We start from the raw sequence: 26,236 nt of genomic DNA, 5'->3' as shown, positions 1-26,236 counted from the left end.
TCTCGCACTGGGGCTCCGCGAGCAGGTTTGCAATTAGGAGGTGATGAGGCTTGTTGGCACTGCGGTCCTGTAGGGTGGTGATGGGTCCCYTCTTCAGCGTGCTGTGTTCGGTGCAAACAGGGTCGCAAGCAGTAGGCTGCCATGAGGGAACTCTCTGATCCTTTTCTTTTAAAATCTGCATATTTTTTTCTTTTTTTTCCTTTTGAATAAGGTGTTGTTTTGTTTTGTTTTGTTTTTTAAATCATTTTGGTAATTGGCAAGCAGAAAGTTGCTCCTGCTGGGCTGGAACAGGCTGGTGTAGTCTGAGTCGTTGCTTGTCGACTCATCCTTGCACAGCTCCCGGGGAACGTACCGCAGGCTTTGCTCCACCTGGCGAAATGCCCCATCCTCAGCCAGGCGCAAGCTGAGCTAAAGGAGTGAAGCTATTTCCTCCAGTCTGGCTCTGGCTGCTCAGCCAAAATCTGTTAGAAACCATTCTAAATATGGATCCCAAACTTCTTTTCTTTTTTGTGGCAAGTACAGATAGCCCCCTAGGAAGCGATTTAGGAAGACCCTGAAAGGTTTGACATCCCTAGAGCTGCAGTCTGGTGGGAGCATAAGGTAGTGCTGTGGGACTACCCACTCCGTCTTCTCCCGTGTCTGCAGCTCCATGCAGCCTTAACYCCAGGTGGATCCAAAATACAGGTACAACTGGGCATTGTGGCATGGAGAGTGTCCTTCCTTGCACTCCTCCATCGTAGCTGCACCAACTCTATTAAATGAATGTGCTTTGAGGAGCAGAAATGCATTTAGTAGTGACTTAGCTTCTCTATTTCTTTTCTTCCTCAGTTCTTCTCAGAAACAGGCAGCCACTGGTTGGATCCTCGGGTTGCTATGGTGAGTTTTAAAATACACCTTTGATCATAGTCAATAGGTGCCAGCCAGCGTATTAATTCCAAGCTGTCCATATGATTCAGGACAAGAATATATATATATWTTTTTTCTGTGCCTCACTTTGTTGAGGACCATATTACCTGCTAGCAGACCATTACTGTGCTGTATTATGTTGCCCTGGAAGAAATCTTTAAGAGCAGAGGTAAAAGAACATTAGGAGATGAGGAAGGGAAGGGCTCTGTGCAGAGAACATGAGCCCCGCATGCGTGGGCTTAGTAATATAAATTGCCTGTCCCCTTCTCCCTTGCTTTTTCAGTCTTTCTGTTGCAACAGTTGCTAGAGTGCATATATTTGCAAAAGTAATTCCATGAAAATTGGGGGCCTTCTTACATGCACAAGTTTTTACAGATGTGACTAAATTGCACTAAAGCCCTAACTCATAAGGAATGGCATTTTGTGATCTCTAATGTAGCGGTGGAGAAGAAATGTGTCGTGTTTCTTGGTGTGGACCSCTGTAGCCCATGCAGCAGCAGGATTAATTGGGAGCAATCCTGTATGAATTTTCCTTTGATAGCTGCAAGAAAGGGCCATAATGATAGACGTTGTGTTGCATGTCCCTTTATCTCCTTGCTCGTTTCTACTTGTACCTCTTGGCCAGGTTATTTCCCTGCGAGGACTTTCCCAACATGCACAAATAGCCTGGAGTGGCCATTGTGGGTGGATTGCCACAGTGGTTTGTCGAATGGGGTCTGTTTTGTACTTTTGCCCGTCGGGACTGGTTTCCAGGACCAGGGTTCCCAGATAAGTGGTTTCATGGGTCCTACTCAAACACAGCTGTTGGCTCTCCAGCAGAAGTGAAGAGGGAGGTGAGTGAGTGCATTTAGCCTCTTGTGGGTGAAGCGTTTTAGTAAAGGAGTGTCGGTGCTTTATCGGTGCTTGTTGCTGGTGACTGGGAAAGTTCTCCGATGGTTAAATGCCTCCTACCTATGAAAATATTTTGCTGTCCTGGGTGGTTTTATGCAAAAATATTTGAAAAGTCAAGTGACAGGGAATGTGGTGCTCAATTGTTTTCTGTGATTTATGCTCTGATTTATGCAGCAAGGCAGCCTACATCACCCGAGAAAACAGTGTGAGTGCGTGAGCAGGGATCGGATAGCGTTCTGCCATGGCCCGTGGGGTTGGAGGGCTTAATCAGCTATTAGAAGAAGATAATAGGAAATACAATTTACAAAGAGCCTGTTTAGAGAGTTGAGTCCTATGTCAATTCTAATATAATATTCAAGTAGTAGTTTGCAATTTCACTCTAATCCTTTCAGGTTTATTTTTCATTTTTGTTAGTTTATTTTTCTGCCAAGCAATTGCCTGCTGCAACTATTTGCTGCAGGAATTGGCTTCTCTAGGCTGCTGTTGCTGTCTGGACTGAATATTGCTGTTTACTTGTATAGTAATACAGAGACCTTTGGATCTGGGATCAAAGCTCCATTGTGCTAGATATTACACAGACCTAGTTTATTAAGAAGACAAGTATTCGCTGTCCCAGGGATGTACGGTGTTACCGTGTGATGACAAGAAGTGAAGGAACAAGGTARCGGGAAAGCATTTACAGGCAGTATGATAAGCAACAGTCACTGCATRCCAGCTGTCTTGTTTTGAAGTGATAAAGGCTTGTGCCTGCAAGGAAAAATTATAATGGGTCAAAAATGTTGTTCTTCCCAGCAAAACATCGTTCATCAAAGTTTTTTCATTTTTGTTACTGCTGCAAACTGTTTGCAGTGTTTTTTCAGCTAGGAAAGGGTTTTGCTGCTATTTGCAGGACTGCAGCCAACTCCTCCAATCAGTGGGCGCAAGAGGCTGCTGTAAACATGAGTTGGGAAATCCCAGATAAGAAGTTCGCATGACAAACTTAAGTGTATACCTCTTTTGAATAAAACTTGGCCTGAGCCTCTAGTAACTCCTTGCCTGGGTCCGGGTCCTGACAGCTTCCACATCTYGTGACCCCGGCACTTCTGTGAAGCACTAGGCAGGACTTGGGTTGCTGGGAAGAGTCCTGCTTGGCTCAATTTGTCTGCAGTTATGTTAGAAGAGACATCACTGACTTTAAAGGGATTGAGTGGGGCCCAGGTCTGGCAGCATCCTTGGACGATTTCAGCGTTTGCGCAGTCAGCTGCCGTAGGAGGGTGCCTAAAGCTTGTGGGGTCCRTGTGTTTTTATTTTTTTTTCCCTTTGTATATTTGGCACTATTTTTCTTTTTTTCTCTGCCAGCAAGAAGGCAAACCTCTCCTCCACCTTGGAAGCGCGTTTTTGTTTTTCAGCTGGCTGCTGCGCTTGGCTTGGTGTTATTGCTACAGGCGAGCTTTATTTCAGCAATGTGCYGGCTGACGGAGCCAAGCTTAGGTCTCTGCCTTTCAGCAGAACAGACGGCCTACAGCGAGCAGGATTTTTTTTTTTTCCTTTTGGTAGCTCTTCCAAATAATTGACACAGGCAGAGGCATTTTGGCCGCACACGAGCCAGTGCAGCAACCCCGAGCCCTGCCGTGCTGGGCGCTTGGCTCTTCCTCTTTATGTCTTTATTATTTGCYATGGCGATGGCCTCGGTGCCAGCGCTGCTACAGGGAAGCAGGGAGCAGAGGCCTCTGGCCAGGGCTGACATGGAGCTGGAGTCGTTCTTGCTTCTCGGGGCCCTGCGTCGTCCCACCCCACCTGGGCCTGGTGCCTCGCTGAACTTCTGTGTTGGCGTCCTCCTGCAGCTCTTGTTCCGCGCCCTCGATAACGGTGCGTCTGCCCTCGTGTCGTCTTTGGGTCCCTACTGGAATGCTTGTGCAGCTGAGCTTTATTTCAGCCTGGTGGAGAAGGATGTGTCCTGAGCAGAAGGTGGGTAGAGCCGAGAGCATTTCTCGGATGCAGGCTCGATTAGCCTACACCTCTGCAGGGGACTGTAGCCAGAAGTGTTGCGTTACGTAGTCTTTCACTGCTCTGAATAGCAGAACAGGAGCTGGGGCGTTTTAAGTGTCRGGAGCACTTCCTGATGCATTTGCAGAAGTTGAGGAGCAAGAGGGAAGGGGTTGAAGAGGAACAGGCTGGTGAGAATGTGGCATGAAACAAATTGCACATCCGCCTCTGGAAGGYGGATGTCCCCTTGCATGTGTTTCGTGATTGCTTTGTTTTGTTTTAAAATTGTGCTCATAGTTAACTGCTGAATTCTGTCCTTTATATCCTCAGGTTTAACACCTGAAGTTTAGGTGAATTCTCAGCTCTCTGCAGTCAGCCGGAAGCCCAGTTTGCCAGGTAGCCCATAAGCTTGCACACATTTGACTTTGCATTGCCTCTGCAAGATTTGGGACTATATTGTCAAAACTTTTAAAAGTTCTGTTAGGAAAAACTCCCAGCCACACTTACTGACTAGCAGGCAAAGATTATCCTGTAGCCTTCAAATGTAGCATGGCTGCATTTTGGTATATGTAGCTTTATTCTTGCAACAGTTCGTTATGTGGCTTTTTGAATACAGAAACTGAGGATCTGTGGGAGGGAGATGCTAGTAGCTATCTGAATGATTTATGGCATTGCATACAATTTTGGGTGGAATTAAACTGTTGTAAAATGAGCTGCTGCCTCAAGAGAAGGGCAGTTTGGGCCACTGCCTCCTGTATCTTCATTTCTGATTTTTGCATCATAATGTTCCTTTTTATGGACTTAACATAAGTTAGTGGGACAGGGAAAGGAGGCGAAGATGCCTGTAGGACTCAGAGACTTGCCACTGAGGTTACCACTGTGGAAATGAGTTGGGAGTGTGGTCGCTTTGTCCTTACGAGCGACCAGTGTGCTCGACCTGCACATGAAGGGCCTTTAGGATGGGATGGATTGGGCGAGGGAAGTAGGGCCTGAGAGCCATAGTCCTCTGAAGCTTCAGGCACGTTACTGAGGTGTGAAGGTTGTGGGACCACTTGCTGGTCCCCAGGCCCCTCTGGAGGGTAATTCTGAGTGAGGTACCTGGAATAAGGTTGGATAAATACAGACCTAAATGCGTCAACTCTCGGCAGTTAGCTCCATCCCCAGCCTAACACAATAGCGATCAGAGAATGATTTTTTTTTTTCTGTTTTAGGATCAAGTACCCCCTTCACTGGTGTTTCTATCCTCAGTTTATTAAAATTAAAGCTATTCTGTAAGACCTCAGCAATTCATTAAGCGAACAAGCCAGTCTTGATTTTAATTTTTGTGGCTGGAATTTAATTTTGCACAAGCCCTGGTGCACAGGAAGCTTGTGGACACATCTGTGATTGCCTTTCAGAGGGCTCACTGATACTTAAGCCACAACACCATTATTGCTAGTGAGAACTCACTAATGCCTACCTTAAACCTGCTGAGGAGTCTATTAGTGGGGTGGCCTACTCCCAAATTGCAAAGGTGAGCAAAAGCTCACTGGGCAGTGTAAATGGTGATAATTTCAGCAAGTGCTTTCTACGTAAGGAGATTGATGTTTTAAGTGTCTTGGCAAATTGGTAATAATGATCAGCAATTCACTACTGTGCTTCACAGAGAAATGGGTGTTTGATGGAAGATGCAATTAAGTGCAGCCGCCTTCTGGACTGAGCTAATGCAGACTTTTCCCATGGTCGTGTTGGTTAAGTATTAGACCTACAAGTTGTGTTTAATGAACTCTCTGCTTGCAGACCAGCAAGGAATCCGCATTTATATCAGGTACCTACTGCAGCTTTCAAATACACTGGACAAAGCTGTGATTTCCCCGTAGTCAAAATGGGAATAACCAGGAGATGAGCAACAATTTTGCAGCAGCTGCTGTTCCTGTTGGGCTGTTTTTGCTTATCACCCAGGTGATGACTGCAGAATGAACACAACCCGTTCCCTGACGCAACATATGGAAACGCTTCAGCTTAGATGCCTGCCTGCAGCTGTGGTTCAAGTCCTCAGATATGAGGGAGAGATCTAAACTGAAGGTGAAATTAATGCAATTTTATGTAGGAAAAGCTTGGTGTAGGAATCGTCTTGCCCTGCTACAGGAAGCATCATTAGTATTGCCTGTGTGCTGCAGTATTGAAAATGTGGGTCATCCCTGGATGTACTGCAGTGATATGATGATCTGCCTACTCTTTCCTTGGTAATTCCTACTGTTAGGCTTTCGTGTCTGTTGTCAGGCTTTTCAAAGAACTGTTTACCATAACCCTTATGCAACCCTCATAACCCTCTAGCAACAGGAAGCCCATCATTTTATATGCAAAGTTGAGATTTTTTTTTTTCATCTGGATCACTTTTCCTTTATTTGCAGTGAATTTAAACAAAGCTTTGTTGCCCCTTTGCTCGGTTGGGAAGGGTTCTTCTGCAGTTCTGGTGTAGGCTCCTCCCTTCGCTGATGCCCCCTGCCACTGGGACCTGAGCTCCTACTGCCRTCCTATGTTTCCTGTATTCTAAACAAATGTTTATCTATTTGAGGACTTTGCTTCTTGTCCTGGAGCTTTTGCTTTTGAGAGCTGTGGGCGAGGGGCTTTGTCACGATGMGTTTTGAAAGCCCGATGGATCCTGGGACGTGGCTAAGCTTCAGCCATGTGGCTGTGACTGGCTGTGTAGGACATCTGGCAAGCAGGACTCCCCCTTACAGCAGCCACCTTGGCTCTGCTGCGAGGTCCTATTTGTGTGGGCATCTGTGAATGCTACCCTTTATAATCTTCACTAAGTTGTTGGGTTCAGACATTATTCTTGCAAGACTGTAGTTCCCCAGATCTTCCCAAATCTTTTTTTCAAAGGGTGTTTACATACTTTCCATTTCCCAGTAATCCAGCTATTTCAGCCATGAGCTGTCTTAMAACTCGAGTGACGTCATTAGTCCTGCTGCTTTGTTACTGTTCGTTTTTCCTATTTGTGCCAGAAGCCCTTCGTGATCATTTAAATTTCAGGCAGATCCTGAAAAGGTTCAGCTTTTGGGGGTCTCCTCAGTTCCTGTTTGTTTCTGTTGCAATGAGATCTACATAGGTATTAATTTTTTTATTGTTGTTAATTACATGAAACAGTTTTTAGATTAATTCCTACTATAAAGAATATCAAGGGAGTAGCTATGGCTTTTTCTCCGTTTATCGTATTTCATTTTGAAGTTGTTTTAATCCTCTTTAAAATAAGGAAAATGCAGCTGACTTGCACATTGGGATGTTTTTTGTTTCTCTAGCAAGGCAAAGGAATTTTAAAATGGGGAAAATAACATTTATCTTTCTTTACACTGCCAGGTTAGTGGAAAGCTGCTGTTGCTGTAAATGAGAATTTTACCCCGTAGTTTTCTTCTGCCTAGCAAGACAAAGACTATTTTAATACAGATATGCAGTACTTAATGTTCATAAAAGTCACTTCATTGCTCTAAATCTTGATAGTCACATTTAAAGAAAAATTAAATGCTACTGATCCCACATTCAAGGCAGCTCATTTGGGTATGATTTATTTATTTCTTGCATCTTCTCAGCTTCAGTCGATACAACCATCTATCTTTTGGTTACCACGGGGTTGAACTTTGTGCAGGCAGGATCACAGCTCACCTTGGTGCTCCGAGGACAGTTTATGGCTTTCCACATTGATTTCTCTGGACCTTATAGTATTACCAACATGTTTTCTTCCCTGGAGGTATGCAGAAATGTAAATGCTTAGCCTCTCTCGCTGAATTCCTAGGAGCAGCATTAATTTTTGCTTGGAACTACATTCTTTCCCACTTCATCTGTTTTAATGCTGAGTCTTGGTCACCTTTGGTTTAGCTTCATATCCATTGAAGCCAGTGATAGATSTGGTGTTAGCTGAGGGTTAGTTTTGATGTTTATTAGCAGAGCAGAGGTTACTAGAGACTTGTGCTTTTAAAACTTGACAGGAGGCATCGGAAGGAAAGGTAGATGTTCTCATTTGTGCATAAGAACTGAAAGGAAATAAAATCTAATTAGAGTTGTGGACTTTCCTGTTCAATATAACATTACTCCTAGGAACAGATGCTACAAAGCATGTGAAAGGCCCAGACTATATCTGAAGTCCAGCAGAAGCCCATTCTGCATGCATGGATAGGAAGACTGAAAATATTCAATATTTGGGAYGTTGCAGGAACACCACTGAAGGTGAGAAAGTTTCAGTGCTAGAAAAAGTGCCTAATAGYAATGATAACCAAGAGCTCAGGTTGTAGGCCCCTACAAGCTGAAGGCTAATGTTGATGATACTTCTGTGCTCCGATGCAATCCTACACAGCGACACCCTAACGTACATGCTTAACTTCTGTGCAGATATAGTCTTTGCTTGCCTATACCCCGCTGACCCTTTTCACGTACTTAGATACTTCAGTGTATTGCTAAACTGGAATGTTTGAGCCTGCACTTGAAYGCTGTGCTGAACTGTTGCCCTAGAAAGGTGGTATAAATAGAGTTTGTGTAATTTCTGAATAAAAGGCTGCAATGAGTATTTCAGAAAAAGATGCTTTTTTCTGTCCTTTTATGCTAACAGTTATGTGCTTGGGTGTTTTTGTTTGTTTGTTTCTCAAAGCCAGCAGACGTTCTGTCACATTACTTCTGTACTGTGTTAATTCAGTTTTTTAATTCGGAGACATTTTTGGAGACTGTCTCCTCGAAGGCAAATAAAAAGCTTTCATCTATCCTTAGACACTTCAAAAATAGCATCTATTTATTTTCAGCTGAGAACATAGTTTCAAACTATTGATCTCAAGATTCACTTCCCTGTTTTCTTGTCTCTATTTCATCAGCTCTAACTGCAGAGTCATGATTTTTCTCCTCAGACCTGAGCCTTTAGGACCCTATATTCTTGGTTTTGCTTTGACAGCTATGTCAGGAATATTGTCTCGAAATCCAGGCTCCATTCTCTGAGTGAAGGATATTTTCCTGGGAAATCCAATATGCAAATTGATTTCTGGGTGTGACCCAAAAGGGTTTCATGGATGTGGACATTGGTCAAGACTTTTCAAATGTTAGTCCTGATTTCAGATTACCTTAAATCTTTGATAAGCTACTTGAAACATTTGAGAAGAGTCTCGCTCTGGGCATCCAGAATTGCTGATTGCTTTTAACTTCAGTTTTTAACAGAAAATGGCCCATTCTTTCTTCCTCCAACTGAGGAGCATGACTTAAATAATCCCAGGCCTTGGTTGGGGCAGAAAGTTGGGCAAGATGTGCGCCAGGCTGGCCGAAACCCTCTCTGCAGGAGTCTATCTCTTCTTGCCGATCCACAGAGATCGGAGCAAGGAGACTTGTTCCCAGGCTGAAGCTAGATTTTTTTTTTTTTTTAGTATGCCCCTTAATCTCACTGTCCAAATCTTCTGCCACTGGCATTTACTCAGCAACCTTCAAGATCAATTTTGACATATGATATATAGAGGCAAACGTCTGAGGGTGAACGTCCAGGCTCTCTTTCATGAAAATTCAGTAGYTGGCACAAATCATTGTGTGTACAATTTGCAGCTGCAGTTCAGATGGCTCYGAAATGAGCCCTTGAAAATGTTCTCAAAGCGAGGGTATGGATAAGCGCAATTCATTTCTGACCCTTTGAGCTCTCCTGCCAGGCTGATTAAAATAGTGATTGGTGGGTTTTTTTTTTTTTTACATAGTCCAGTCATCATCTTGAGTATTTTCTGTGCTCTATCTTCTGGGTGTTGACAGATGTGCTGGGGAGACTTGCTGCTGCAGCTGTGAAAGATACTGCTCCGTGCTCCCATCCCTTTCCTGCGGGAACTGGACGCATAGCAGAACTGGGAGAAGAAAACATGCTTTAACGCAATGGCTCTGGTAGAAAATCATGCATCTCAGCCTACAGATACTTCTTAAGCTGCCACAACGAGATTCTTCAGAGCTGATCTGTTAGCGCCCCTGTTCAAGACAGGGCACAGCTCATGTATTAGTTATTCTCAGATATGCCAGCACAAAGCTTGATTAGTTTTTCTCAAGGTAACTTCTTTTTTGGTATTGGYAGAGTGGAGAGAAGGCTGAGTGGTATCCACTGATGCGATCCCTCCCTCAGGTTTGGTCTTGCAGGACGTGTGAGCCATTTGTACCTTGCTCTCGGCTTGGCATCCGCACCCGCTACTTCTCTTGGATTTTCCAGCAGAGTCAAGGGAAGCAAACTTGTTTTTCTCATGGATATCGTGAAATCCAGAGACCCATTTGTACTGTGGCAGAGGGGCTGAACGGAAGCAAACAGATCCCAGATCTTCTACCTGCTTTTGTTTCTGGTGAGGAGGAGAGGCTGAAGGTTTGTGACAGAGGTTAGGAGCAGCCCAAGGGGAAAATGGGGCTAGGAATGGGCATGTTGGGGGGTGAGATGAGAGGCTTTGGAGGCCAAAACATCTGGTGGCAGTGGTGAACTTGGGCTGTTTGTCCTGTTCCTGGTTGGGCTGCCTTGCCCTTACCCTTGTTTACGGCCATGCTGTATGTCCATATCAGTTACAGCAGCGTGCACGGGAAAGGATTTTTTWAATACATTTACGGTTTTCATGGTTTAGCAGCTGGGGAATAGGGAAGAGTCTGGTACTGGGGACCACCTAAACTTCCACAAACTACAACTGCTTGCTGGATCATCCATGACCTCCCCAGGTCGCGATAGTGCGCCCTTTCCTTGCATTAACTGATTCTGYGTTACTCCTTCAAATATATGAGATGTTAGATCTCCCTTCTCCTCCTTCCCAGGTTTGCTTTTTTGGTTCTTTTTACTATGTAGTTTAGCAGAWTTTTTTCACGATGCTCTTTTTCCTCCCTATCCTGTCTTCTGAGGGGAAGAACAGGTAGTTTTTARACTGAGTTCCCACCCACCTAGCAGCAGAGGAAATTTTTATTCATCTCTTCTTGGCTTAGAAAAATAACATCTTCAGTTCCAGCTGACTTAAATGGAATGAAAAGCTTCCTCACACTCTTATCATAGACGGGTGTCTTGCTAAATCACTGCTTTCTTATTCCTATCTCGTTGGACGTGGGGTACCTGATGCTTCCCTTTAGACCCGCCTGTGGGAATTGAAGGGATTATCCAGACATACTATCAACACCGAAACATCTTGAATATCTTGACTCTCCTGACTGAAAAACAGGAAGGAAACAAAAACAGAGAAAGTATTATTTTTAAATCTCATGATTTTTTTTTTCTTTAGGCCAGCCTCATGAGTTTTAGGGTTTGACTCATGAGTATGTAGCGCTGTGGCTTGGCGAACATGCGGGAGTCTTCTGGCAGTCATGAGGAGTCACGCTGAAGGACAAACGCAGCCTCATAATTATTCTAGTCTTTCTCTGRGAGGAAAATGCCTTACTGTCTAGAGCTGCATAGTTTACGAGTTTCTCGGATGCTCCCCCTTGGTCTCATGACATTCCCAGCAGGAATGCAGAAAACGGCGTTAGCCAGCCAGCTACGGGCTCTCGGCAGATCCCTCTGGCTTAGTGCTGCAGTGCCACGTAACAGAGTGTTGCTTTTCTCCTATTGCTACCTAGTCTGCTTATGGAAGAAAACTGCACTTATTTAAAAAATGATATTTACACATGCTCCCCTAGTCCTTGGAGTCATTTTTCAAGGTGTGAGAAACTTCTCTCCAGGCAGCTTGCAAGTTYTTCCAGGTAGCAAATGGGAAAGCATCAGCTGTAGGTAGGAGTTTGTACAAGAAAAAGGAGCTGGATTTTAGATACAGAAGCTTTAAATTTTCTCAGTAATCTGGAATAAAAAGCTTATCTTTTTTTTAGTGTATCTGTTTTATTTATTTATTCTTTAATAAAGAAGGTGCTCCATCCAGCAAGTTATTGGTGGGCAGAGCAGAATTGCCCTTTGGGTCCTACCAGAGCGTATTGCTTTGCAGGGGAAGGCAGTAGCAACTTCAGTACTGCTTATCGACAACGCTTCTGGGATTTCAGAGCATTATATGAAGGATTTGTTGCAGTGTAATGAACCAGGCATTACCTTGCTTCTTAAATCAGAAAGCCAAGGAAAAATTGTCCTGCGGCTTTCTCATCAGTACCATGCTGGTGGAAGAGCTGGATGCTCTGTGGCATTTGCAGATGATGGCAGCAGCACAAATCATGACCCGGAGGGTAGCAATTGTAGGCAGATTCTTCCCTTGTTGCTTCTCTCGGCATCTTTTTTAATGTCACAGACATGGCTTTTGTCTGACACCTGTGTTTTCCTGTTTTTCTGCTCATGAGTCCCTAGTTGCATCTTTTCTTTATCCTGTCCTCATGTCCTGTTACATTATTTTTTTTTCTGACTAGAAGACCCTTTCACACACTAGCAAGGAGCTCTGCTATCAGAATATGTATTAAAACAACATTTTGATACAATTTAAATTGCAGGACCAAGTTAGCTTTTATAACAGATGTCTATTTATCAGTTGAGACACAAAACAGGTAATGACTTGGGATCTCGCCAGCCTGCCCATCCTTGTTCCATGAAGAATGAGATAGAGCTGCAAACTAATTTTATCTTACCCTGGCGAGTCCCAAGAGCAGGATCTCCAAATGTGTTTGGGGGGTTTGTAAGAACACCGTTAATGGGGGTGCAGAGACCTGTGCTAAGTAGAGTGTTAGAGTATTTCTGAACAGAGTTTGATAGCGAGGAACAGCGGAGGAGGGAAGTGAGAGCTGTAGATGGGGAGAAGATTTTCTGCCTGTGATTTGGAAATGGATGAGTCAGTGCAGCGGWTACTTTGGGCCAGGCACAGCAGACTGTTTAAGATCTTAACTCTCAGAGACTTTGATGGGAAAGCTAGTGAAATACAGACCCATTCTCAGTGAAATCAATGTAAAATCAGCAGTGTAAATTACTTGCTGAATGTGGGTCCTGCTTCGGTTTGAGGGAAGCCAATGAGAAAGTTTTCCTGTAAAAGCCTGTCCTCACTGTAGTAACAAAAGTGAAAATGAACCAAGCAAATGAGATGTAGAAAATCTTTTCTCCTTCTAGGTGTTCTAGGAGAAATATATACGTGTGTGTGTGTGTATTTATACATATATATATTAAAAAAAAAAATCTGTCTCCAAGGTAAAAAGTGTGTTTYGGTGCTGGCGATGTATGTGAAGTCTCAGCTGGGGAGGAGTGGTGTTGGCACCAGGTACGAATGTGTTCCAAGATCCAGAGACTGCATCCTTGGCATGAAAATGCTGATCCAGTCCTAAGTACAGTTTTATAAATCAGACATTAGTAAAAGAGCAAATCCAAATCTCCTTAATCCAGTCCCAGTGGTCTCTATTAGATGGACTACCACTGACAGAAGCAGAGATACTAAGTCATTTTCCCAAAGAGAAGGAGAGCTCCAAAAATGTACAGGTCTCTGAGATTTTGAGAAGCTTTTGGGAAATATTCGTTTAAACTTGACCACCAAAACCTTGTTATTCTTTCTAAATAGTTGTAACCAAGAAAGACTAAAAAAACCTAAAAGAGCTGATTTTTGTCTAAATAACTATCTCAAAATTTATGCTGAGTGATCTTAGCAGAGACAAACATCTTTCTGTGTGCATTTAAATACAGTGTGAGCTGAGGTAAAGAAGACTAATTGCAGCTATAAATATAAATAGTGCATTTTAGGGTTTAGCAGAATATTTTTCTGGTCACAGCCTAACAAGCAGCTGTGTCTTGGTGGCCACAGTATTGCTTTGGCTTCTGCCGCGTGGGCAAAGATGACGGACTTCAGGTTTTGTTGCCAGTTGTCCTGATGCTTTGAACACTTCCATGTTTGCTGAGCACTGCAGACTTACTGCTGCTCCTTTTGAGGGCACCATTCATGCAAGTGCCGTATACCAGGATTATCTACCGGTATTTGCGGGAGGAGAGCAGAAATCATTTCCAAATTACTAAGTGGAGCTACAGCTGTGCTGTTGCATAGAGTTCTGTTAGCTGATGGGGTCATTGCAAAAGCTTCTCCTCAAATACATGTCCTCTCTTAGGGTTGTGTGTACACATCTCTGAGAAAAGGGGAGAGATGCAATACTTCTGCTTATTTTATACTTGTGTGTCCTCCTCAAGCAGAGCTGGTGGTCGGAGCGTTGCCTTGGGGCTAGGGGAAGGCATAGTCTGTTACGGCAAGCAGGCAATTTTAAGATAGTTATGATCATGTCGATTTTCACTTTAATACCTGTGGGGAGGTGACTGGTTCAACTGCCCTCATGGTGTCCATCTCTGAGATTATTGCTATGTTCTCATATTAATTTGCTTTTCTGTTGCAGCAAAGCTGCTGGGCTTACAATGTTAGACTGTTTTGGCAGGAGATGCCAAATAAACTTATAGAAAATGGCAATCCCAGCATACTGCCAGTTCACTGCTGTTAGCAAGTCTGCCTTGGTCCAGCTGCTGTGTTCTGAGGCAACAGCAGGCATCTGCTCCTTACTGACCCCTTATTATCATTGCGTGAGCAGCTTTCCTAGCGGGTGAGTGCGTTGGACTCGACGTGTGTTGTTACAGGCTTCCTTTTCAGTATGTTCCCAGAAATGGGGAGGGAAAAGACTAACTCTGATCTTGTACCTCTTAACGTGCAAGTCACATGAACTAATCAATTCCATCTGTGTCATCTTCCTTAGAAACACCTTTGCAAGGGACAAATTGTTCTTCGAGATGTGCTTCCCAAGCCTGGAGTGGCAGTGCTGCATTTAGCCAGGGCTCCCGAGATCCAGCTGAAGTTGTCTGAGTTCAGCATGAGTCATGCAAAACAAATATTCTGCTATTCTGAGTGAATGACTCCTTCCTTTTGTGCTTCATCCAAACCAAATCAGAAAGCCACATCATCAACTGGAAGGAAAATGCTTGCAGTCACGAAGCAAGCAGGGCACCAAAAGGGGTCTGTTTAATCATTTTCACATGGTGCTCAGGGGGAAAGTACAGAAAGCAAGTTGTCTGCAGCAGCAGACGCTTGTAAAACTTGCACAGGCCATGGGGTTTTTCTTGACGCTTGTGCAAGTGTGACTGCTCAGTACCGGGTGTTGTAACTTTTACAGGTCACCATCTTGCAGAGGAGACGTAGGCTGTACCCACGTTACGTATTCAGAGCATGCCGTGGAGAGCCTCGTGTCACAGCATGACCCTACATGCCAAAGGCAGCTCGATGTTAACGTGGCTGAAAGCAGAATATGTGTCTAGGAGACAGTGGCTGACCTGGGGCATGACTGTAGAGAGGGAGCAGCATGGGGCTGTTGAAGGTAGCCAGGTCGTGCAGTCAGTCCCCCCATGAGCTCTGCAGCAGCAGTGTCCTTGCAACAGTGGTTTCGATAGAAACGTAAGAAGCCTGGTCCAAAGTCTGCTATAAGTGATATATACTATGAGTTCTTGGGTACGTGTTTGAAGGACTGTTGTGGCCCTGTGTACCTGGCCTATTTGGAGCAGGACGTACCACAGTAGGAGGTAAGAGGTGCTGCACACCACTGCTGCGTTTGGGTTTTGGGGTTTTCCCTTCTGTCTGTGTTGGTTCACAGACTCATTCTCTACCTGTGTGGCAGCACAACCTCTCCTGGTCACCACGGCAGTTGGTGTGGAGTTGTTGTTAGCATACGACTTTGCTTGTGCTGGTCTTGGCAGGGATTTCCTTGGTCATTTTAAACACCAAGGTAACCTTCAATTTCTTTCTTCTGCGTTTGGCAAACTGGAGCTATCTCCTTAGGTCTGCCTGAAGGTATCAAAGAGTTCAAGAGMTGGGATTTCATTTATTTCATAAATTACCTATGTAATACCTGATGATGGAACTAACCCAGAGGGTCAGCAGATTAAAGTGTGTTCATCCGGACTGGCTTTGTGGTTAGGTGTCACCAGGTGCTGCTGCCCTAGAGATGGAGTCTGAAACCCCGAGAAGCCTAGGGAAGCTTTTCTTGGCCCCTTGTGCCCAAACTGACGTTGCACATAGACTGCTTCTTTTCAGCTTTATAGGCCTCTTTCTGCTTTACAGCCGTGGTAACAGCTTGTGAGGAGCGGGGCAAGATGCTGCGAAGGAGAAGGAGATTAATTTTCAGCTGCCCATTCCCTGCCAATACTTTCCATCTTTGCCAGGAACCTCCGTGTCTCAGGAAGTACACTAAAAACAAAAGCCTCATTTTTTTTATTGTTCTGGGAGAGCTTTTGTGTACAAAACAGCAGTACCTTTTGCAGTGATTTTTCACAGCTGACAGTGCGCAGGAACTGTTTGTTTAAGTTAGTGATTTTATGCGAGGCAAGGTTGTGGGAATGTCAATTTATTTTCCAAAATGTCAGCTTTTTTGCTTGAGAGCCCTCACTTTGCAGAACTGTTGGTACATTTTGGGAATGCCTGTTAGTTCGGACTATTTTAAAATAAACACCAACCTGCTAGCTATTTATGCAAAATGGCTAGTCTTTGTAAATTTTGCATATTTTTTGTCTTGTTTATTCATCTTGAAGGCCAGCTTATGCAGTGTGCATAAAGAGTGCAATTCACGTTTGTCGTAGTCTGTTAAACTTGCTGAAAATAGCTTGGTGCTTTGCTGTATGAGCTACTTGCCTTTGGTCAGCTCTGGTGCCTCCTGAAACCGGCGGTGTTCCCCTCACGTCGAAGTAGTGGTTCCGATTTGCTTCTCTTAAATAGTGTGGGACCGAGCACTGTTTTGCATTTAGAGTTTCCTCTCTGGGTTGTTGCAGGCTGACAAGACGCTTGTTTGTGAAGCTGAGCRTTTGAATACCTGGCTGTTTCCAAAGTGCCAGTGCTGTATTTAGGAGCGTATGCTGCAGAGCTGAAAATGTAAGAAGACCTCTTACACCATGAAGTCCCTTTCCTTATGAAGATAGGACGGATTGCAGTAACAGTTTTTCCCAGCGGTAAAGTGACACAGTAACGATTATAGCCAAAAAACTCATGCACTCAGCTTTTCACATGCCTGCTTGCACAGGTAATTTGGGGATTTGGAGAAAATGTGGTATAATAAACATTTGTTCTCTTTTCGAGCAACAAAATGATGCTTTTCTCCACTTTTTTGTGTTTATAAATCTGAGGATATTTTGTTAGGTGCATGGGAGGGCAGTCAAGCCAGTGCACTCAGCGGCTTACCGATTTGCCCTGAGCTGTGCGGGGGAAGCTCACGGCGACAGGCCCCTCTTTTGCAAACACTTGCACACTTGAGTAATTTCTCTGGTGTGAACCGCTCCGTTCGGCACAAAAGCACTTGAGTTTTTTTTTTTTTTTTAACTTGGCAGGGGGTTAGTTTGAAAAATAGTGCGAGGGAACTTTCACCTCTGTCTGGGACATTGTCTGAACAGGATTCTTTCCTGTCATTTAACGTCATTCCTGTAGGAGCAATGTGAAAGGAGAGAACTTAATATATGCGGAGACCTACATACATAAATAAAGTGTTAGATACAGATATAGGTATAGACAAGATACAAGTATAGACAGCGATGGGACTTGGAGGAATGGTTGTAGGAGAGAAGTTACTCTTCCGTGTAAAGCCAAAAATGAAGAAAAGCTTCGGAGATTAGCCCAGTTTGATAAATTCATTTCTGTATGCCTTCTTAAAATGCCATATCCTAAAAAGTGCAAACTATTCTGCAGCCAGAGCGGCGAGGACACACATGGTAAATGTATTTCACATAAAGAGGCAATATGGGTGATGGTATCCCCATGTGCTGGGTTTGTTATGGCTCTGCTCTTGCTTACCTTCCTGTGTTTACTTGCACAACTCTGTTACAGTTAATCACACCACAAAGAGATCCAAGTTTTTTTCCAGACCTTATCCGGCCCCATATAAGAGTTTATTTCCCTTTCACTGAATGCAAAGTGAGAGCTTCCTCCTAAGTGGTCCTTTTGCAAAATGCTGATGTGACCCATGCCACAGCTGTGAAAAGCTGGCTCTTTGCACTAAATGACCCTCTAGGCCCTGCACCCATGGACATCCAGTCTGGACCTTGTGATGGAAAGCAGCGGGAGAAGGTAATTAGAGGGGGAATTAATGCGGTCCATCAGGCATTTTTGGGACTGAGTTTACAGCTGCAGATGGGAGTGTGTTATCCTTCAGCCTGATGGATCAATGACTTAATTTTGCAAGCTTTGAGCCCGTGAAGAAAGACAGATGACAGCGCTGAGAACCACAGTACTTGATCTATTGGCAGATGGGGTGCTATACTCAGAGCAGTGGCATAAGCTTTTCCCCTCCTCTGCCTTGCCAGGGCGCCTTGTATTTGGGCGGGAGGGATCCCCGGAGAGGTGGGAGGGCGGACTGTGGGCATGGCAATAGCAACCACCTTTGGCTCCACTGAGGTTGTCAGGGATTTGCCACTGAGCTTGAAGCAGCAGGTCCTTGACTGTGGCCTTAGGGACTGTTGCATCTTCTCCCCCCTTTTTTTACACCATCATCTGATCTCCAGTGCTCAGCTTGGCCAGGCCATGAGTGAAGGCAGAAGAGGCTTGGTGGGAAGGTGCGTTACTTGTACGAGCTGCAAGCGTGTCTGTGGCTTATCCCAGACGTGCTGCCAGGCGAGCTGGGTGCAGCCGCAGGCTCCCGAGCTCCTCCAGCAGCGGGGTGTGAAGCTGGACTGAAAACTTGCAGCTCAGCCAAATTTGTGTACGTTTTCACAGGAGCAGCACTAGACTGGACTTTGGTCCCAAATGAAGGGGTTAAATACTAAAGGTTTCCAAGTCTCTAAGTACTAGCATGCAAAAAACCCACTATTTCTACTCGTTTATAGAAATCACTGAATATCTTTGGTTGAAATATCCTTTAAACCTAAGGCAACTGACTGAGATAGCAAATTTTGGCACAAATGGTTGAAATTTAGGGAAGTTGTAAGTAGCTGTTCTCTACTGGGAAGTCTTGGCTAACCTTAAATATACACTATGCTAGTGACATTAATGGGTTTGGTGTCTATCACTGCCTGTGGTGTTCTGATTCTCAGAGTAAATAAATGAGCATTAAGAAAAAACATGAAACTGTAAGGATGATAAATCACTGGAAAAGGCTATGGAGGGGAAATGGTTGTACAGTTTTCCTCACTAGAGGTCTACAAGAGCAAGCTGGAGAAATACCTACCAGACGTGAGCTAGGCATATTCAGTCTTGCTTTGGGGAGGGATGTGGGGAAAAAAAATAGATTACAAGAGTTTTTTGAGATCTTTCAGCCTGGGATAGAAGGGTTTCATTCATGATAAAATAACTATTCCACATATTTTACTTGCATCTTTTTCTCATTTCTAGATAATGAATGTTGTCTTAAGTAGTAATTTACTTTCTCTTATAGCCCCTTATTAAAAAGGCACCAAAGCTACAGCTAGTGGGTCCTCCCTGCCCAGCGCAGTGAGCGACGCAGCTTGGGAAGGCCCAGCCACCGGCCTGTGCCATGCTGAGTGTCCTTGCAGCTGTGTGCATTTAGTGGCACACAAATTGTGTTATGCCACTGTGGGGCAGGGCAGACGCTGCCTGGTCTGCAGGAAGTGTTCAAGCAGGAAGTGTACTGAGTACCATTTGTTGCCATGTTCCCACCACATGGAAATCTTCTGGGACAGCTGCATCTGCAGGATRATCAGCTGGTGTCCAGGAGCCGGTTTTGGTTGCGCGAGTATAAAGGTAGCAATTAGCCAAGTGCTGTACAGTCATAGGGAGGAACAAYGGTGATGCTCTTGGAGGCTTCTTGCTTTTATACTGCTCTGCATGGAAGCAAAAGTCACCATAGTGCGTTTTTCAAAAATTATGTTCTTGCCTGCTGCACCAAGTTCTGCGCCAGGTCATGAGCTACCAATCTTGAAAACTCCAAATCTGGGATTTTTTTCTCCAGATGCTTCCATTTGTGCAGCTGCAGCCTGTCTAAGGGAGGATAACTTAGCCTTGGCCCAGGTGCAAGTCCTTAGTGTCGCTTTGGTGGTTGAAGGTAGTTATCCTTTGTATAGCCAGAAATAGTGCTGAGAGGAGCGGAAAGGAGCTTCGATGGGCATCATCACTCCTTTAGATGTAAGTGCCAGTGCTAAGAGCTGAGGGATGTTAGTGTCTTGCTAACTGAGGCTGCTGCTTTGAATCAGTCTTGGGAGGAGCCTCTCTCCCCTCCCGCTGACCTCAGAGGGACTCATTTCTTAATTTAGGAGCCTTACTTTGGTAGCAGAAGTTGGACAGTGTAGATGCAAGAAGTGGCTTGGCGTAGGAGGAGAGCACTGCTAGAACACACACCTACCAGACTGACAATTTCCTGGAGTCTGCTGCAGATGGGTTGTAATTTAGGGCAACCGCAAGGCTGCTGTAAACTACTGTGGGGTTCAGTTTGCCRTTGGCTATTATCAAAATTAAGCCGTGATGTTCTGATATGCACCTGGATTTATTGGCAGTGTATGGGGGTTAGTACTGCTTGTCCTGTCGGGTCCTGTCCACTCTAAGCAGACGTCTGCTCAGAAGGCTCAGTTTTCCTGGTGTTGTGGTCTCTCTGTGGCAATAGTCTTTGCTCCCTGGTTCTCCTCTGCAGCAGAAAGCCAGAAGAARAGTGAAGCAGGATTTGGGCGTCTGCTTGTTCCCATCTGTTGTCTTCTTGCTGCTGTTCCTTCAGGCATGAGATGCTTCCGAATCTGACCCGTTTCACCTCATTTTCCAGTTCAATGGATTTTTCTCCTCACCCTGAGGAGATTTGTACTCTCACTTCTGTTGATGAACAGAGCAGCCTGGGACATGGTTTGCCAGTGACCAGCAGGGTGAGTCTTAAGAAAAGGCCACTTGGAGGTGCCTCTGTCATGGAGAATTTGACTGTTTCGGACAGGAGGATTAAAGCTAGGAAACGAAAAGCGGAGCTGCTGGCGAGCCTTAGCTTGTCTCTGCTTGGGAAGTCCACCGCTTTTGGAAAATGGTGGTGAGGAATCACAACCTGCCTGGCTGTTTGAGTGCCGAACGCGTCTTGGAAAAAGGCATTCCTCTTCCAGACGAAGGGTTTCTGCACAGGGTTGTCCGTTCTAGAGTAACTCCCCATGCAGTTGAGTCTGACAGTATGTTGGGGCTTCTCCTGAGAACCAAAACCCAATTTATTTATGTGCTGCCCAACAGGGAGAGTGAAAGTCCCCACCCTATGTGTACGTGCAGTTAAACATGGAAGAGAAAGCAGAACTGCAGATGTGGAATTTTCTTTAACTCCCAGTCCAGTGCTATATCCACAAGATCATCAGATCTGCATGACTAAATGACAAGATGCTGCCCACACGGTCACTTAGATATTCAGAGTCAGCCCTGAGCAAGTCAGCTTGCCCTTGGCAGTCACGCTTTCACTTAAGACGTTCTGGTGCAGCGAGTGCTGCAGTGTCCACAACGAAGCTTGGAGAGAAGCAGAAGTGGGAGATTTTTCTCCTTACAGTAGAAAGTTAGAGCTTGTTTCGTTTTTTGAGCTCATGTTACTTCTGGAAACACCAGTACTATGGTGGTAGTAAGAAATTTGGGGAGTGTTGCTGGCGTTAACCACTTTGACAGCTACTTAAGAGTGCTGTAAAACTCATGGGCATTTACACAGAAAACCTTTTCTGCTGTCGGAGTACCCCTGGAAGTATGCGTGCGAGTGGGCAAGTGGACTGCTTAGGACAGGACCTGCTCGTTGTGCGGTGTGRGGACACCAGGACGCATAAGCTCCAAAATGGGTCGTTAACATGCCAAATGCCCAGCCTCGATGTTACGGGCTCAGTACGTTCATCAGCACATGCTAACCTCTGAGGCAGGTTGTACCTATCTGTCACTTAAATCATGTAAAAGCAGAGCAGAGAGAATTGTGTTTTTTGCTTGCTTAGAAACACTGAACCCATGCTATATATAAGGTAAAAAGCTACTTTTTCCTTTGGTCAGTAGAAGTCTTTTTAAAGATAAAGCAGATATGAGTCAGCTCCCTACACACTGTCAGACACATCTATCCAATAATAGAAGGCCATCTCTCTGTGATAACCAGCAAAAAACGGATTTTTTTTCACCTTTGCCCACTGTGAGTAGKCCCTTACTCATCATAACCACTCATTCAGATCAGACTATTTGTGGTGTATGGCGTTACTCACTGTGTGGGAGATTACCAGAGATCAGTCCATATTCAACAACATTTGTGTTGCAGTAGGGTGTTTCAAATKGGATCACCCTGCGTACTCAGGGAATACTTGCGAAGAAATTCCCTGCAGTAAATGAACCTTGGTTTCAGTGGAGCGGTGCCCGGCTGTGGCAGCTGGGAGCCACCTCTGCTGTGAGCTTCGCGTGTGCTCAGGCTGTCCTGAAGAGGAAACCTGGGCGCGCTGTGGTCCCGGCTTTTACCAGGTCAGCGTCGGAGCACTGATGCTTTGTGACAATATTCATATTTCATCCTGATGCATTTTGCTGCTTTTGTTGAAATACAGTATCCACCCTTGGAGCTAACGGCGGCTAAATGACAGGCTGCTGGGTTGCCCCTCCGGTCCCYGGTGCTGTGTTCTCTTGGAATAAGCTCCGGTTATAAGGACTGCTCCGCTCAATGAAGAGGCCCAGTTTTGTGAGCTCCTGCAGAGTTGGATTGAACTGAGTGGTCTGATTGTTTTCCTTATATATATATTTTTTTCTTTTTCCTACAAGCAAAGTTGCTTTGAAATTTTACTCTGCTTTGATAAAAGCCAGCTTGGTGCACAAGCTTGGTGAGATGCCAAGAAGATCTGTTTTTTTGAAGCCAGAGTTCTGATTTGAGTGAAAGTCATGTAAGGACAGCGAAAATCCTASCAGGGGTTTCATTTAGGACCGGATGCTTGTACTCCTTATATTCCTAATGCCAGTCTCCGGATCAAAGAGGAGCTGTTGCCAGCCAAGGAGCTAAAGGTGCTTGTGTGGTGCTCTCAGATGGAGAGCAGAGTGTTGAGAATAACAGGTGCTTGAGCTAGCAGAAGTTTACTTCTTTTGGGGGCAAACGAAGACCTGCTGTTCTTTGTGTCCACCTAGAGTGGCTCATGGTGGAAAAATTTCCTATTTTATTTTTCTAGCAGAAGCTATGAATGGGCATTAAGCGCTTGTGAAGGATAAATTCTGCAGTTGTAATGGGTATTTATCATTTGATTCTACCACTTCAAAGTTACTTTGTAACGTGTGTGCATAAGGTAAACTGTGATTCTCCACACCGTAAGCTAAGCCATGCTGTTACCTTGCTGATGAGATGGCAGTGATCTTTTCTTATTTGTAAGAGGAAAACTTTGACAAGCAAAATCCAGAGGCAGTAGCTTGGGTTTTGTGATGCTCTTTGTGCATGGAACTATAGMACTAAACTTTATTCTTGTGCTTTTTTTTCCTTCTGTTACAGGCAGCGTATCCTCATAGATGATCTTTTTCTCCCGYGCAGGATTTTTTTGACGCGAGTTGTCTGCCTGTTAGTCACTTGCCGTCGTTTTGCGCAGAGGTGAACTCCCTGCAGGGGCAGGCTCGGTGGTAGGGGTATAAATCTTTTCCAGTGAGAGTATTTGGAAATATCAGTCGAGATGCTGTGTCGTGCTGCCGGCGTGCACCGTTGCCCGGCGCTCCCGGGAGGGAGGGGAGGGCCGCAGGGGTGCGGGCCGGCTCGTCCTCCTCACTGGGCGTTCGTTTCGTACGAGAAGAAGTGCTGCGGTGGGCTCTCCGCTCAACACGAAAGGACAAGGTGTGAAAGGCCCTGCTGGCATCCAGGTTTCTCATCCTTGTTTCTCATTGCATGTGGGTCCGTTATTGAGTTTCTTACCGTTGCTGTAACATTCTTTTTGGGGGGGAGCTGTTTTGAAGGCAAAAATTTGTTGAGCTGAAAACCTTAAAGCAAAAAGCTTCACAACCAGGGAGCGAAACTGGAGGTTTCTGGCTCTGCTTTTGTGTGGCTGGATTCAAAGTTGGAGGCTGGTGCATCAGGCACCCAGTATGCAGCCTTAAGGTCTTGGCTTCATTTTAAGATAAAATACACAACATTTGTCTGTGTATGAAAACAAGAGTGCTGGAAGAAATGAGTCTGTTTGCTTTCTATGGATGTTCCTTCCTTTCTGGTTCAGTGAAACTCTCTATCCTCATGCGGCACCAATCAATAAACTCATCTTTAAGCAATTACAGTTAATGCAAATTAAGWGCAACGGGCAGTTTAATGTAAATGCCTAGTACATTTGTATAGTCAGCACTGGCTGGGCAGAAAGAACGGACCATTGAACAGGTTATTGACTGAATCTGTAGTACGTGTCATTTAAAGTGTACAGAAGTATTGAAATCGTGGTAGGAGGCATCAAAATAACTTATCTCTACCACGTTCTGTGATCAGAAGACACCAAGTTTTGATTGTTGCAAACTACGTTTCTGAAAGGTCAGATAACTACCCTATTGCTGAAACTTGTCAAGTCTGAATAAAATTTACCAAGAAAAGCTTTCGTGGGCCATTTCATCCTTGGTGGCCCAGCTTCTTACCCCAAATCCTCTGTGGTGAAGTCCTTGGAACAAACCRTGTTGGGCCGAAGCACTAAGTGTGGATCTGAAAGTGGCCCAAGGGCTTTCCACGGCACAGCCTGACGGGAGCAAAGCACAGGACACGTGCTCACCTTTAGCAAAGAGAGGCAGCTAGTAGCTCTCGTTTTCCAGACTGAAAACTGTGGGTGGAATCGCGATTTTTGCAAATGAGTGACTGGATTTGGAACAAAACCATTTGGATAACTTGATGTTGTATGGAGGCAGATGGGCACCGATGAGAAGGCAGTGTTGTATTTTAACGTACAGCGTTGGTTCATTCTCCCGTCTCAGTGACGGAATTCGGTCGAAGTTCAGCTCTTGCACGTTTAGGTGAAGAGAAAAATGATTTTCTCTCTGTCTCTTGCTCACATTTTCCCACAGTATATGTAAAACTTGTGGGTGAAAATTCCAAAACTACTTCAGCTGGTTAGGGACTTAAACTGAAATGTCAGATGATTCCAGTCCTATGGTACTTTATTCTTCATAGGGCAAAATCTCTCCCATGTTTTTCCACTCCAGGGCAGATTTGCAGCCTGGCTTCCATCAARGGTTTCTGCTTGCAGTTTTTGTCTATTGAGATAAATTGAAGAAGAAGAACAAAAAACACCCACAAAATGCTGCTGTTTGGCATCGTGGCGATCATTCAAGCTAACGGGGCAGTGAGCACAAATCCTGTCTCAGCTGTATCATGTCATTTGGGAATATCATTACAATAGTGTATATTACACACAGTGGTCCTTCCTCAGGGTCCGGGCCTTGGAAAACTTACTGGATGCTCACCAAGTTGTTCATGGAGARTTTGGAAGCAGCAATCAGATGTGGCAAAACTTATAAACACATGTTAACTATTTCCAGGCTTGCTTTCTTCCTGCTCCGGGGGACCTACTTGCATATTTGGGAAAAGGTTTGTTTTCTAACAGATGCCAAAAGGCCCAGATCTACCCATCTTTTCTAGCAGGCTTATTTCTTATAGCTACATTCCCAGGAACAGGCACTAAGCATGTGAAAAAAAGTATTTCTGGGATTAGCCCCTTAGCCAGAAACRTTCCAAGATGAGTAATTTTCCTAGAGGGACAAAGACGGTGAATATACCCGCGTTGCTCTCCTCGTTGTCCCCCATCGCTGCCGTCGGATGAGCTCTGCCTTCTGTTATTCTCTGCCTTCTGATACCTCGTATTTTCAGCTGCTTTTCTGGTTAACTTTCCTTGCACATCTCTGTGGCAAGAGATCTCCTGGGATCCTGATTCCTTTGAACTGCAAGAAACACTGGCTGTAATTTTCTCTCTCTCTTTTTTTAATAGGGTCTCTTTAAGTATGGCTGTGAGTCTGCAGAGTGGTACTTCTCTACGCTGATCCATTTATTGCTGCTAGCGCATAACACCTTTTGTTGTCTTGCTTTTCGATGTCAAACCGTACCATATTTCAGTGCTGGGGTGCAGCAGTGGCTGCAAGGTGGGAAGGTGTCCCACTCCCGAAAGCCAGCTCTGTAGTGAAACGGAGAAGCATCACGTGCAGGTGGCGGCAGGGAAGTTTCTGTGGTACGTGATAGATGTTAACACCATGAATTAAGTCTTGGCTTACTCTTCTTTCAGAGGACTCCGTTCACAGCACAGACCACGGTCTCCCCCTGAGATCTGGCCATGGGATCGGTAGTTCTTCCATTCTCTTACGCTTCGGAAGTGAGAGTGCTGTGATTGAGAAGGGCTCCKTTCTCTCCATAGGCTACATGGGCGACAGCTTTGGTGAAAGCAACATCCCATCAAACATGATTTGGTACTGTAAACAACCCACTTTACTAATATTACCAAGATTAGTATGAATTTGTAAACAGCTGGATCGTATTTAGGAAAAAATGCTCTTTAGTACACGTAGGACTGTTAGCATGGCATACTAAGAGAGAGTTGGGGTATCTGCAGGCTGCTCACTCTGACCCACGGCTCCTTGGGGAGTGAAGGCATTGGGGGAGCCAAKGGCTTCTCCGTGAAAGCGTGGACACTTCTGGAGTTGCTCCTTCTCCCAGCCGGAGCCCC

At 44.9% G+C, this 26,236-nt stretch overlaps 1 protein-coding gene across 4 annotated transcripts in view; it reads left to right on the top strand.

Annotated features, from left to right (window-relative positions):
• Positions 1-26,236, top strand: part of OSBPL5 (oxysterol binding protein like 5) — a 111,242-nt gene that overhangs the window by 13,538 nt on the left and 71,468 nt on the right. The window contains exon 1 of one of the 4 annotated variants that reach the window (XM_085317102.1): positions 833-876. The exons of 2 other annotated variants lie outside the window; for them this stretch is intronic. In XM_085317102.1, the coding sequence (XP_085173228.1) occupies positions 874-876 (3 nt within the window). In that variant the 5' untranslated portion in view covers positions 833-873. Of the gene's footprint in view, positions 1-832; positions 877-25,909; positions 25,980-26,236 lie in introns of those variants that run through there. One more of the 4 variants, XM_085317104.1, reaches the window with a different exon arrangement.

Source organism: Rhea americana, unplaced genomic scaffold (assembly GCF_003343005.1).
Source record: "Rhea americana isolate MKP2758 unplaced genomic scaffold, rheAme1 scaffold_49, whole genome shotgun sequence".
Lineage (NCBI taxonomy): Eukaryota > Metazoa > Chordata > Aves > Rheiformes > Rheidae > Rhea > Rhea americana.
The sequence above is the reverse complement of the archived record's forward strand: the minus strand, read 5'-3'. Positions and strand labels throughout refer to the sequence as shown.